General features: G+C 42.9%; 1 protein-coding gene across 8 annotated transcripts in view; it reads left to right on the top strand.

Moving 5' to 3' along the window:
• LOC105499060 (formin homology 2 domain containing 3) overlaps positions 1-14,269 on the top strand; it is a 497,377-nt gene that overhangs the window by 71,115 nt on the left and 411,993 nt on the right. For all 8 annotated transcript variants that reach the window (XM_011771498.3, XM_011771497.3, XM_071085772.1 and 5 more), the window contains exon 3: positions 9,026-9,090. In XM_011771498.3, coding sequence (XP_011769800.2) covers positions 9,026-9,090 — 65 coding nt within the window. The remainder of the gene's footprint in view (positions 1-9,025; positions 9,091-14,269) is intronic.

The following is a 14,269-nucleotide window of genomic DNA, read 5'->3' as shown; positions in this document are numbered from 1 at the left end:
AAGTTAAACCAGTCTGAAAAAGCTACATACTGTGAGTCCAACTATATGACATTCCAAGAAAGGCAAAAAGCTATGGTGACAGTGAAAAGATCCTGTTGCCAGGGGTGGGAGTTGAGGTTGGGAGATGGGTAGGGAGGGATGAACAGGTGGAGCACAGGGGATCTTTAGGGCAGTGTCAACGCTCTGTATGTTGTGGTAATGTTGGATCCAGAACGTTATGTGTTTGTGAAAACCCATAGAACTGTTCAACACAGTGAATTATAAAGTTAAACTACGGACTTGTTAATAATGTTCAATATCAGTTAATCTGTTGTAACAGATTAACATCTTGCACACTAATGCAAGATGTTAATAGGAGAAACAGGTGGGTGGGGAGGGGCAGTGTGGATATAGGGGAACATTCTCTACTTTCTATGAAATTTTTCTATAAAACAAAAGCCACTCTAAGAAAATCAGTGGATAATCATACAGTTTCAAGGACAATATGTTGATTCCATGACATTCTTAGGAACCTGGGCTTGTTTTATCTTTTTGCCCTACCATCCTTAGGATCTGGCTTTTGTCTTTCGTGTTTCATCATAGTTACAAAGCAGCCGCCCCACACCCTTGTCATATCAAGACAGGGAGGCACGTATTGGTTAGGATGCAGTGTTCTCTGTTGCAACCAAGAAATCCCCCAATATGGCAGTTTAAATAAAATAAAAGTTTTTTTCTTGTATAAGATTCCAAATATAGGCAATCCTCTTTGGAAGAGTGAAATAGCTATAGCATCCTCAGAGCAAGGATTCCATCTCCGGGTCCAGGTGGCTGCTTCCACTCTTACCATCTCATCTGCATCTCAGCCCCTAGAAAGAAGGAAAGGGACGAAGGGAGTTTATGCCCATTTCTGTGTGCACATGGCTTTCACTCACATGATTTTGGCCAGAGGCTCAAGGGCACAGTATGAATTGTGGGCTGTATCCAGCTAACCTTCCTCTGCTATCACTGTGAATATTAGGTGACAGCTGATGGTCCCTGCCTTAGGTGAGAAGAGTGAAGAGTAGTGTTGGTGCTGGCTGGGTGTACTGCTTTTAAAGAGCTTTCCAGAAGCTCCACCAGCGACTTCCACCTATAGTTCAACGATGAGAACTGTGCCACATTGTGGAATATACATTGTCACTCCAAACACAATTGGATTCCCATTATAAGGCAGAAAGGGAAATAGGCATTGAGTGGGTAACCAGCAGCATCTGCCTCTGCAAGGAGAGATGACATTTCAAAGAATGGGCAGTTGAGTACACTGTGCCACAAAGGCAAGTTGTGAGAGGGGCAAGGCAAGGCTGGGAGTGGTGAGCAGGAGATTTAGGGTGTCCTGAAGAGGGAGAAGCAGAAGGGAAAGCAGGATTTCCCAGGAGCTGAAATCTGTGAACAGCTTGAACAAGGGCTCTGTCCCATCACAGGGTACATGAGGGTGGAAGACAAGAGAATGAGCTAATCAGGATGTCAAGGACCTCATACCAGACACAAAGATGAACTAAAAACAGACCATAGTCCTAAATGTAAGAGCCAAAACAAACTCCCAGAGGAAAACAGAAGCAAGTCTCCATGACTGGGTTAGGCAAAGTCATGGTTCCTGCCACATGTGCTTTCCATGTCTTAGATATGACAAAAGTGTAAGTGACGAGAAAAAAAACAAGTTTGGACTTCATCAGAATTAAAGCCTTTTGCACCCGCAAAAGAGATAATTGGTAAAGTGAAAACACAAGCCACAGAATGGGAGAAAATGTTTGTAAATCATATATCTGATATCTGATGACTTTGGAGACATTAGGCCATGTGAAATAAGCCAGACACAAAAAGGTGACATACTGTTGAATTTCATGTGTATGAGATTGACAGAAAAGACACATCTCTAGAGAGACAGAGTAGACTGGTGGTTGCCTCTTGCTGAGTGTGGGGACAGGGAGTGATTGCAGATGGGTAAGAGGGTTTGGGGTTGTTTTTGCATTGATGAAAAAGTTAGTTAGATTGTAATGACTTTAAGACTCCACGAAAATACTAATAATCAGTGAATTATATCCATAAAACAGGTGGGTTTTATGGTACCTACATTATACCTCATTAAAGCTTATAAAAAACGTGTCAGGGAATGACTGTGGAAGAGAGACATTGAGCTGGTGATGACCTGGCTAGGTGCGGGGAGAAGCTTCTGTGATGAGTGGTCACTAGCTTAGTGGAAGTGGACTGAGAAAGTTCATTCCGTCTACCTCATGTCTTGTTGAATCAAGGGTGAAGGAAACGAAGATGAGAGAACCAGACTGGCCTCTCTGAGGTGGTGTCTAGAGAGGTGACCTGTTTTGGTAGGTCCCTTTTCCCCAACGGCACAAACTTCACATTTTGCTCATAGGACGTGTTGCCCAGCGTGCTTCCACCTGGATTCCCTGTGTGTCTCGGACTCCTCACACCTTCCGGTTAAAGTAGATAACTCATTCCTCAGAGGCCGACACACTCAGGGTTGCATACACAGGAGGCACAGACATTAGTATCGTCCCTTGAGAAAATTACAATGCTACATCACTGGAACTTTAATGAAGAACAGGAAAACGCATCAAATAATAACAAATGGATTATTATTGTCAATTCTTGAATGGGCAGTGAAGAGAGAACAAGAAAAAGGAATGATAAGAGAGGTGGGAGGAATGAGAAGAGGCAGACAAAAATGAAGCAAGAGACATACAGAAAGTGAGAGAGTATCCAGATATTAAGACAAATGGAACGAGGGAGAGGAAGTAGCTGAAAGAACAGTAATATCGACAAGGGGATTACTTAACATTATTCAGGATTTATTACGTGCCAGCCATGTCCACAGCATGTTACTTGCATTGATTGATTGCATTATCACACCCTCAGAAGGTAGACATTATTATCTTATTTTACAGACAATAAAGCCAAGCCTCAGAGAAGTGAAGTAACTTGTCCCAAGATCACACAGCTGGCTTCAGAGTCGATGTTTTTCTACCTCTACAGTCTGCCAGGGGAGAACAGAACACACCTGGAGATTAATGTAGTGGCAACTGCCTCTCTTGCTTAAACTTTGAGCTTCTGGGCAAGTTAATCTTAGCTATCTCTGTCCTTTTACTAGCTGATGACTGGTTCAAATCCTCCTCCATCTCTTTATCCCTGAGATGCAGTGCCACTTGAGCCCCACAGCCCCAAAAGCTTACTAAGAGCTTTTTACTCCTGGGGCAACTGTTGAGGGGGCCCTTGTCCCTACTTTTGCCAGATGGTGAAACATCTGTTTCTATCCTTGACTGAAACTATAGTTTATTTCTTCTAATTTAAGTGGAGGAGTACTTGGGAACATTGATTCCACTGTTGGTTGCTAGAGAAAGTCGTCAAGCTTCTGGTTCTATACCACTCAATAAAATAATGTAAGCACTTCTTGTAGTCACAAAGGGCTTTATATGTTACTCTTGTAAAAAGACTCCCTTGAGACACAGGGTCGGAACTGAAACACACAGGTTTCTGTGAGCCTTAGTTGGTTAAACCAGACTTTTCCCAAGGCCACTGATATTATTGTAGCAGAAATCTGTGTATTCTGAGAAGGCGGGACGTTTCAGAAAGTTCTTTTAGCGGTAGCACCATCGTGTCCCTGGTGTGTGTGCCTCAACAGGGGTTTCCTTGAGTTGCTTATCTATTTTAGATAGTCCCCTTGGCACTTGGGTAGCCTTGGCCTTAGCCTTGGTTGTGAGCTGCCCATTGGTTGTGGCTGCCTGCTCTAAAGAGTGGCTGTTCAGAAGCTGGTGATGTTTCCCTGGCAGTGGCTGTGCTGATAGGAAAAGAATCTGAGTCTCCCTGGGGAGAATAAGGTCAAGCTGAGCCGCCTTGCCTTCTGGGTCACTGGATTCTGGGTACTTGGTGCATTCCACTTCATCTTGCTGCAAAAACACAGACTCAAAAGGAGTGGCAGCTGTAAAACTAACCCAGAATGCTGGTATCAGGGAGAAAAGGATGGCTAAGGTGAATACATACTGACAGTCTCTCTTTGAAATGTGGAAGCCCTATGAAGGCAGATATCAAATTTTGTATTAGGGTTCTCCAGAGATACAGAACCAAGAGAATATCTACCTATCTCATATGAATTGGCTCTGTGTCCCCAACTGAACCTCATCTCAAATTGTAATCCTCACGTGTGGAGGGAGAGACCTGGTGGGAGGTGATTGATTCATGGGGCAGTTTCCCCCATGCTGTTCTCATGATAGTGAGTGAATTCTCATGAAAGCTTATGCTTTAAAAGTGTTTGGCAGTCCCCCTGCCCCCCGCACCCCCTCCAGCTTTCTTTCTTCACATCCAGCTTGTGAAGAAGGTGCTTCTTTCCCTTTACCTTCCACCATGATTGTAAATTTCTTGAGGCCTCCCCAGCCATGTGGAACTGTGAGTCAATTGAACCTCTTTCCTTGTAAATTAGCCAGTCTCAGGCAGTTCTTTAGAGCAGTGTGAAACGGACCAATTCTCTCTCTATCATCTGTGTAATCTATCTCGAAATATTTATTTTTAAGGAATTGGCTCATGCAATTGTGGGGACTGGCAAATCTGAAATCTGTAGGGCAGGCTAGCAGGCTGGAAATGCAGGTGGGGTTTCTATATTCCTGTCTTAAAGCTCCATATACTTTGTGCATCTCATAGAATACATCTCATATGCATGTATGAGTTAAGAAAATAATAGTCCAAAGATACAAATCTTGAGAGACTGTCAGTGTGAATTCATTGTAAGCAGCTTAGCATCCTTTTCTCCCTGATACTGGCATCAGTGGAATGAAGGAATGAATAAGAGGAGTGCACATCTTGGGGGCAGCTCTGTGGAGGTGATAGGGGCACTGACTCTAGGGTCAGACTGCCTGGGTTGAGTCTGAGCTCTGTCTCTTTCTAACTCTGTGACTTCAGCTCCATCGCTTAACTTTTCTGGGTCTCGATTTCCTTATCTTTAGAATGTCATGTTATCTACCTGTATTTGTCCATTTTCACACTGCTATAAAGATGTACCCGAGATTGAGTAATTTATAAAGGAAAGAGGTTTAATTGACTCACTGTTCTGCATGGCTGGGGAGGCCTCAGGAAACTTACAATCATGGCAGAAGGTGAAGGAGAAGCAAAGGCACATCTTACATGGTGGCAGGTGAGAGTGAGTGAGAAAGCAAAGTGGGAAGAGCCCGTTATAAAACCATCGATCTTACGAGAACTCACTCACTATCACAAGAACAGCATGGGGGAAACCACCCCCATGCTCCAATCACCTCCCACCAGGTCCCTGCCTCACACCTGGGGATTATAAGTCAAGATGAGATTTGGGTGGAGACACAAAGCCTAACCATATCACTACCTTATAGACATTTTCTGAAGACTAAATCTGTATTAAGTACTTAGAACCTCATCTGGCACATGATAAGCATTCCATAAACGTTAACGACTACTATTATTTCTGAACCCAAACTGACATAGTGTCCCATAGTGGGGAAGGGAGTATGCCTATGATTCTTTAATTTTCCTTTGAAAGTTTTAGCCATAAAAGAAGAAAAGGGTATATTTACTGGAAAGTCAGGGATAAAATGATTATCTTTAAACAGATATGATTATTTCCCTAAAAGAAGCCAAAGGACTTAGCAAAAAGATTTTTAGAATCAATGGTAGCAGGGAAATGGCCATATGTAAAAGAAATACATAAAAATGAAACTTTCTCCAATATGTCAGTTTTAACTAATTAGAAAATATAGTGGTGGAGGGAAGCTACCAAATTTAAAGGTACTTTATGGTGGATGTCCTTTGTTTTATTTTATTTAAATACACACACACACACACACACACACACACACATATGTAGAGAGAGAGAGAGAGAGAGCGCGCAATATGTGAAAATACAACAAGACCAAATAAGGTTTTTCCTAAGAAGTCAAGAAGAATTACATATTTATGTTTATATAATATATATGTGATATATATGTAAAACTGTTATATTGGGCTCTAATTCTTGAACTCTTAGGATGAGTCTTATATGGTCCTGTTGTATTATTTTTACATATGATGTAATTTGATTTCCCAATGTTTTCTTAGATTTTTGCATCTTAGATTTTCAGTGTGTCTTTTTGGTTAGGTTTTAGTACTAAGGTTACACCAGTTCCCTAAAACCCAGGGACTCTTTTTATCCTTTGTAAGCCTTAGAGAAGGTTATACAGTGAGGCAGTTGTGTAGTGAAAGGCAAGATGGTGCAGGTGACTGTGGAGTCAGATTCTGTGCTTTCAGCCCTGCTTCTGTTTCCACCAGCCCCGTATGCAAGTTACACCATTTCTGCAAGCTTTGTTTTCCTCATCTGCAAAATGGACACAGAAGTAGTACCTACATCAGAGGTGGGTGGAAGCAGGGATGGGGAAGGATGAGAGGTCACAGATGCCCTGCTGTGAACCTGGCTGAATCTGGCCACACTCTTCACCCACTTGCCTCTTCCTTAGCTGGTCCCCTCCTTTTCTCTGAACCTGAGATCTGGGGCCTCCTCCCTGCCTCAGCCTACTTCCACCATCGTTGGCTCCCAGTTCCATGCAGGTTTCTTCATGTATAGGATTTTGTGTACAGCAGCAGATAAGGTAGGAGGTAGAATATTGAAGCGGAGGAATTGTGATTAAACTTCTAAAAAATAGGACTTTTTTTTTTTCTTCTATGCTTTCTTAAATTCCATTAGGGTTTAGCTTAACAAACCAATAGCCTGGTTTCTCAGCACCTGGAAAAGATGGTGGGCTTGCTGTGTCTTGGCAGTCATAGTTTTCACTGAGGGGCCTGGAATCCCAGAGTGACCACCCTACATGCTCACCGTGGGTCTAGAGAATTATGTGGGGAAACACACTTACTCAAAGTGCAACTTTGCGATTGTTTGAAGATACAAGAAGATGCAGAATGGACCCTTTCTGAAATTCTCCAGAACTTGGGGCATTCTGAAATGTCTTCCCTGGCCAACTCATGCTTTTTCTCTCTGTGGGCATCGATAGCATGTCCTTTGTCTGCTATTCATTTAACATTTACCATTGACTTATAACTGCTGGTAATGCAGATTATGGAAAATCCTTGAGATTGGAAGACTAGGATTTACTGTTTCTAACAGTTAGAGCCCATCTCCCGGCAGGGGTTCCCTGATTTTCTGCTCCTGGCTGCTGTCCCTGCTACCCCAGAAAACCTTTCTTGGCAAGTTAAACAAAAAGCTGTCTATAATTCAATTCAGTGCACTTAAATCAAAACTTTCTTCTGGTCTGGTCAGAAGAGTTAGAGGAGTGTTCATACCAGGGTTTTTGAGAGTGAGAGTTTTTTTGTGAAGAATATGTTTTTGCAGATATCCGTGTTTACAGGAATCTTGAACTTGTCTTCTGTAGACATTGTGTATTGGCTGCAAGCTTCTTGAGACTAACGCCTTGCATATAAAAAATGTAAAACAAACAAATGAACAAAGGAAAATGGAGGGGCTCACTGAATTTTGAGGGGACTCTGAATGCAGACTCTCTACCTGAAGCAGCTGCTCAGCTGGAGGCTACTGCATGCTTTGCAATTATGCTGCTGGGTTTCCTTTTTTCTTTAAAAGAATCTATATTAGTCTGTTCTATACAGACCAAAGCTTTATGCTGCTGATAAAGACATACTTGAGACTGGGTAAGTTCTAAAGAAAAAGAGGTTTAATGGACTCACAGTTCCTCATTGCTGGGGAGGCCTCACAATTATGGTGGAAGGTGAAGGAAGAGCAAAGGCACATCTTACATGGTGGCAGGCAAGAGAGTGTGTTTAGGGGAACTACCCTCTATCAAACCATCAGATCTCATGAGAGTTATTCACTATCACGAGAATGTCCCCATAATTCAATTACTTCCCATGACTTGTGAGGATTATGGGAGCTACAATTCAGGATGATATTTCAGTGGAGACACAACCAAATCATATCAGAATCAACAAACCATTGTTTAAACCATACTTCTGTCTCTTACCTGGTCAGAAGAATAAAAAATGTAATTGATGTAGTCATTACTGTGAATTCATAATCACAGTATTAGTAGTGTGCCTTGGTGAGATCTGTGTTCCCTTCTCTCCAACACAACCACACACCAGGAGGCAGGAAAGCACTTCCAGATTCTGTTATACATTAAGCCCTGGTGGGGAGAGGTGAGGATGGACAGGGAATCCCGCTTCCAAGAGCCCCGCCATACTACCTGCTGCCGTGCTATTGGCTGGCTCTGCTTTTCCTTTGTTCACTGCTTTCCTCTTTCTCCAAACCTCAAAGCCTTTGTTCCTGCTGGGTAGCCAGGACTCATGTTTTCTTCCCTTTATCTCCTTCTACCAACTGCTCTGTGCTTTGGTTCCTCTCTGCATAAAGCAGGATGGGCCCCAGTGGGAGTGGAACTGGGGAGGTCTGCCCTTTTTCTTCCTCAATGCAGTGAGAAGGACGCAGAGGTGAGATGGGGTGTGGGGTAAATTGGCATTTCTGATAATAGGTACTCTGTAAGCCTCCTTTTGTAGATTCCCATTTTCCTGTAAAAGTATAAGAGAAAAGCCAACAGTCTTGAATTGATACACAGTAAAGCAGTTCTGATTACCCCATGATGTGTTCCCTTTTCCTATATCTGCCCCCACCCCCACCAAAAGGTAAAAATAGCCATGAGAATGATCAAGCAGATCTGTGTTGTTACATTCCAGGAATTTTACTTCATGGACACAGATTTTAAAATTTTCCCAACATGGTCAAGCACGACTATGTGCAGAATCTGTGGATGGAATGAGTTGATGGAGCTTGGCAGTGAGATGCATGTGCCAAACCAACAAAGTCAGACTTCTTTATTTTATTTTTGTGAAAGGCCTGCTATGTCAACATTATTTCAGGATAGATTCTTGTTCAGTGTGGGTCTCTGCTTCTCTGGATCCCCACTTAGGTGGGTATGTAGAACCTTCACGTGGATTGACAGCACGTGAGGTGTCTCTGCTGACTCCTCTGATGCCCCTGTTTTGTCTCCTGTCTCGTTAGGCGGGGCAAGAAGCACAGCATCATCCTAAGGACGCAGCTGTCCGTGAGGGTCCATGCCTGCATCGGTGAGTGACATCTACCCTCAGGAACTAAACGCATGATGAAAAACGCGACTTATGGGAATAAAATAAAGATTCACTGTTATTCTATATGTTTGCACTAGCCCCTATCATTAGTTCTTAGAGTTTTAGTGAAACAATTTCCAGCAGTGATTCATTCCAGCTTCCACTGCTGTTTGGTTAGTGACTGGAGCGTGAGGTAAGACAGCTTGCTGGTGAGGTTCCTTTTGGCAGTGCTGGGGGAGATGTTCTTCTGGGGACGGTGCCATTGTGAGCCTCTGGTGCATTGACCTGCTCTTCAGGTGCCTCCTGGTGGCTCTGTGAGGAGTGCCTGTGGGGAATTGGAGTCTGGGGCTCCAGGTTGTTATCAGATGACTAAAAGGAAAATATTGGGTCAGTGCACGATGAGGGTACATGCGGATACAGGGCAAGATGCTCTTCAGTGAGCAAATGTATTTGTGGTTCAGAATGGCTTGCTGCGGGAGGCCCAGTTTCCTCCTTGTATTGGGCCAAGTTGCGGGAAGAATATAATGTCATAAAAAGGAAAAAAAAAAGGAACTAAATTTCACTTTATGCCTAGAAGTTTTTAGTATCTGAGTAATTTTGCTTTTGTTTAATATATGGTGTGGTTTTCATTTAATCCTCTAATCAAAAGAGCATAGATCATCCTGTTGAGACCTAGTCTGCACCCTAAACGTATTCATGGGTGGAGTGGAGGAAATTATTTCTGGTCCCTCCTTTACTCTGCTTCTCTATTGGAGACCCAGGGATGGGGAGACCCAGGGCTAGAGAAGGAGGGAAATCCATGTGATTTCACTTCATTTGGTGTGGAGGGTGGTGAGGTTGCAAGTGTCTTGGGTAACAACCTTTGCCTGACTCTGCAGCCAGAGAATAATTGTGTGGGTGACTCAAACTTCAGGGACTGAAAGGTCAGGGTGTCAGGAGTATTGGTCATCTTGTTGGAAACAAAGTAAGACCCGTAGGACCTCCAGCCAACATTGACTATTCTGCTTCTCAACTGCTTGTAGCACTGAGTAAATGTACAATGTATATGGGCACATATATTAAATCAGTGGCTTTTTTATTACCCGCTTCATGTTTTCCCAGTAATTTCATATGTATAAATCATGTGTATCTAAAGGAAAGGTCTGTGACACGACTTTGGATAAACTTCCCCCTTACCCTCATCCCAGATCTAGAACAAATCCAGGCACAAAACATGTACTGAACACTGTTGAAACACAGTTGATAACTACCAGAAATTTGGGACATAAATATGAATTGGTTTTTCCCAGGAATAGTAAGGCGGCAGAAAGCAGACTTGTACAAAAATGAGCTCAATCCAAATCCAAATGATTTTAAGGAAACTCCTTTGCCGTATGTACTCAAATATTTCAGGTACAGGATTTTTTAAAAACAGCTTTGTGTTATTGACTTGTCTTATGAACTTCCGTATCCTATCGTCCCATGTGATAGGTGTAAGATGTGTGACATCTTATCCTGTGGCATACTGAGCACTGACAGCCCCTCAAGCCCACACTCAAACCAGGACACATGTGCTTCCTCCTCTAGGGGTTGACCTGGGGCTGGTGGAGTCACGGTGCTTGCTCACATACCTCCTTATGCCAATTGCACTGCTTATCAAATTATGTAATTTAATGAAATAGTACCAAATATTTCATACACTAATTAAATATGACTACCTAAAGGTCACTGCTTCTTTGAAAGTTCACTCTTTTGGAAAAGACTCAAAATTAGTCACTACAGAAGGATTTCTGTCAATGTAAATGTGTTATAATAACTATAAAAGGTGAGGGGGAATATTATAAAAATCTAAGAGGATTCTACTCTTCATAAGCATCTTGAGCTCTGTTAGACTTCAAAGAAACTGAGACTGGAAATCAGACCTTGTTATTGGAGTGAGTTATAAAAGAAGGTCTACGTGGAATTCCAATGGGTAGATCCGTATTCAGAGAACTATTTGTGCCTCATCACAGGTAGACTGGCATGTTTCGCTGTAATAGCTACGAGTGCAAAATGTTTTAAGGTCTTGTTTATGTTTATGTATTTTTTATGTATTGTTTTCAAAAGGATTTTCTGCTTTAATCAGCTTTTACCATTAATTGCCTCAGGCCTGATTATGTCAGATGAGAGGATTTGGCTCAATAAACTAACAGCAGCACCCAAAAAGGAAAAGTTTTTCCTTTGTATTAAAAGTCTTAAAATTCCATTTCCTACTATTAGCAAGATCTGGAATAGATTTATTATAATAGCACTAAATATTATCCTTTGGTTATGTATAGAAAATGTAATGTGTGCATCATGTTCATGAAGTACCTTCCCCTGTTGTGACATATTCTTTCCCTTTCTGAATGGCAGTGTTCGTTGAGATTTCTTAGGGATAAAGAAAATAATACCTGGAACAATTTTGCGTCAAAATGACAATGGGAAATATGACAAGGAGAAAATAAACCTTTTTCGCTTTAGTTGTTTTAGTCCTTGTTTCTTCTTAAGGTTATTTCCCTCTTTGCCATAGAAGAAATAGTTGAAATAGTAATACTACAGGCGTGGGGCACAGTGGCTGCTGTCTCAGCCTAGCACCGCATGCAACTCCCCTGAAGACGTTCCTTCCACCCACGACTGGCCTGGAAGGATGCAGGACCAGCTTTTGTCTCCTGGGCCTAAAATGCTATCAAGTAAATGTCTCAAAAATAATGCTTTCCTCACCCTACATTCTCTTCTCCTTCATTCCTGTTTTCATTAAGTAGAAGAATGTTTAGATCCAGGACTGCATGTTAACGAGTTAGAGGTGATATGCTTTTGGAATTCTCTAGTTTTCACTTTGGAACCCAGCACCCATTGGGATGAGTGTGTGGTGGGTGAGCCTTTATGGTTAGCCGCCCAGCAACCCTCATGAAAAATGAAGGCCACAGGGCTCTGCTTTGATGGTTACAGCTAGCAGCTGAAGCAGGTCTTTTCTGATAGTGTAGCGGCTCTGAAACATTTGGCAGGAGGTTGGAATGAGATTTTGGTATAGAGAGAGGCCTCAAGCTTTTGTACCTCTGTGCTTATCTCCACTGTAATTTTTATTTCTTTTGTGCATTTTTGGTATAAACACTTGATATTGCAGCGAATGCTGCAGCGCTTGCCTTCTTAATCTAGCTTCAATCTTTCAAAGAAATGAAAATTTTGATGGTCATATTGTGGGCATACACTTACAGATGAGAATTAAGGCATGTATGATAGACATGAGAAGTCTGTATTTTATGAGGTTAGCTAGAGAAAATAAATTTTTTGGTCCCTGAAAAGTGATCCTATTTCCAGACACCAGAAAAATGTTCAGAGGGCCAACTGGCTCTGATAACTAAATCTCATCATGAAAAGAAAGGAACTAAAGAATTGTGGGGTAAGGAATGGAATCTAGGATTTAAAAAAAATAAGGTTTGAAGTCGTTAGGACCCTACAGTTAATATGTGAGTGTTTTTTACTGGCTGGCTTTGAAGGCATTTTGTTGGGCCAAAAATCTCTGGGCTTCAATTTTCTGAAGCAGATCCTGTCTTCCCATTAAGAAAGTAAACCCTGGCGATTGATTCTCTGGGTTCCAGGAGGCCTGTCCTTTCAAGTGTCCAACATTGAGTTAAAGAAAAGTGTAAAATTTGAGTGAAGCTTCCAAAATGTCATTTATACTTGCAGCTGTGAAAGAACCCTGGCACAAAGGGCCTTTAGAGGCATTTGAGAATCCTATGAGATGATGAGGTCTGCTTGTGAGGGACAGAGATGAGTCAGGCAGAGGCTGCCAAGGGGGCTGAAGTGACTGATCTCTGCATAAGATGCATCTAATTACTCAGATGGTCAAGTCACAGGGACAAAGGCAACTTTTAAAGGCAAGAAAATGATATGAGAGAAGGCTACTTCATCCATTAATGCCAGTTTCCAGCAACAGAAACATCAACAGAAAAAGCCATCAATGTATAATTTGCAAGGCATTTTTCTCTTGCAGGCCCTATCATGCAGCCACGTGCTTTACACTATATTGTTATAGCAAAGAGATGAATTATAAACAGTGCAACATTTCCTCAAGAAGAACCTTCTAGTGCAATAGTAATGAAGGGGATTCATCTCATAGCCAGCCGATTTAGGAGCATTGGCCCCCTGGGGCGCTGTGTTGAGCAAGGTCCTGAGGCTGTGTGCAGTCTTAATGGGAAAGGATCCTGCATCGGTACCCACTTCTACTGGTGGTGATGGAGGTGGTGTACGTATGTGTGCCATTGGGTGGCAGCTCAGGTGAGGTGCAGGTTTTGTCCAGTGCTTGAGCCTCCTGTAGCTACAGCATACGGGTCCCTGGGCTTCTGTATTCGAAGGGTGGGAAATGAGCTGTAATTCATGACCCCCAACCCCTGTCCCCTCTCCTTTCTTCCCAGTCCCTTTCCAGGTTCTGCCTTTGTTCTGTAGTCTGTGAATCTGAGCATGGCTTCTCTCCCAGTTCATTGTGTTTTCTGACCAGGCCAGGTACCACCTTCTTCCACCTCTGGGTGTCTTTCCCTCTAATCAATTTGAGCTGGTTTCTCATAGCTGAGCCCTCCCGGCTTGCAGGGAGGCCTCTCTGTAGCTTCCTTTTCTGACATTTCACTAGCCCCTAGGTTGGCCTTTGGAAAATTAGCTGGATTCTCATGTGGTCCTTACTGCTTCTTGGCTCTGGGTCAGTTAGGAATTTCCATAAAAACTAGAGGTTTCCTATGGGAAACAGCAAATTGTCTTTTTGACACTCTTGGCCTGACAGCACTCGGGTGCTGTTTCTGTGCTAGCTAATAAGGATGAGGCTCATGGAGTACTGTGTGCTGAGAGGCGTGAGGCCTGAATGGTGATGCGTGTGTGCTTGGGCACCTGGCCCCTCTGGGTGCTTGCCGTAGGATCCACACAGATTGGCTCTATCCTGCCTTCCACAAGAGGCTGCTTCTGCTCCTGTCCTGCCTCTACCATGCAGTTTTGGTTTGGAGCTGTGGGTGGCACATCCTCTTTGCCCTGTCCCTGGACATCATGGTGGCCAGGCTCACAGTGTCCTGGCTGTGCTTCTCCCTGGTGGCATCAGGTGCATTGAGTCATCACACTTCCTATTTTCTGTTCTTTGATGCCAGGATCCTCTGATTCTCCAGAAGCCCCGGAAACCATCTGTCATTCTTCCAAA

Source organism: Macaca nemestrina, chromosome 19 (genome assembly GCF_043159975.1).
Source record: "Macaca nemestrina isolate mMacNem1 chromosome 19, mMacNem.hap1, whole genome shotgun sequence".
Lineage (NCBI taxonomy): Eukaryota > Metazoa > Chordata > Mammalia > Primates > Cercopithecidae > Macaca > Macaca nemestrina.
The sequence above is the reverse complement of the archived record's forward strand: the minus strand, read 5'-3'. Positions and strand labels throughout refer to the sequence as shown.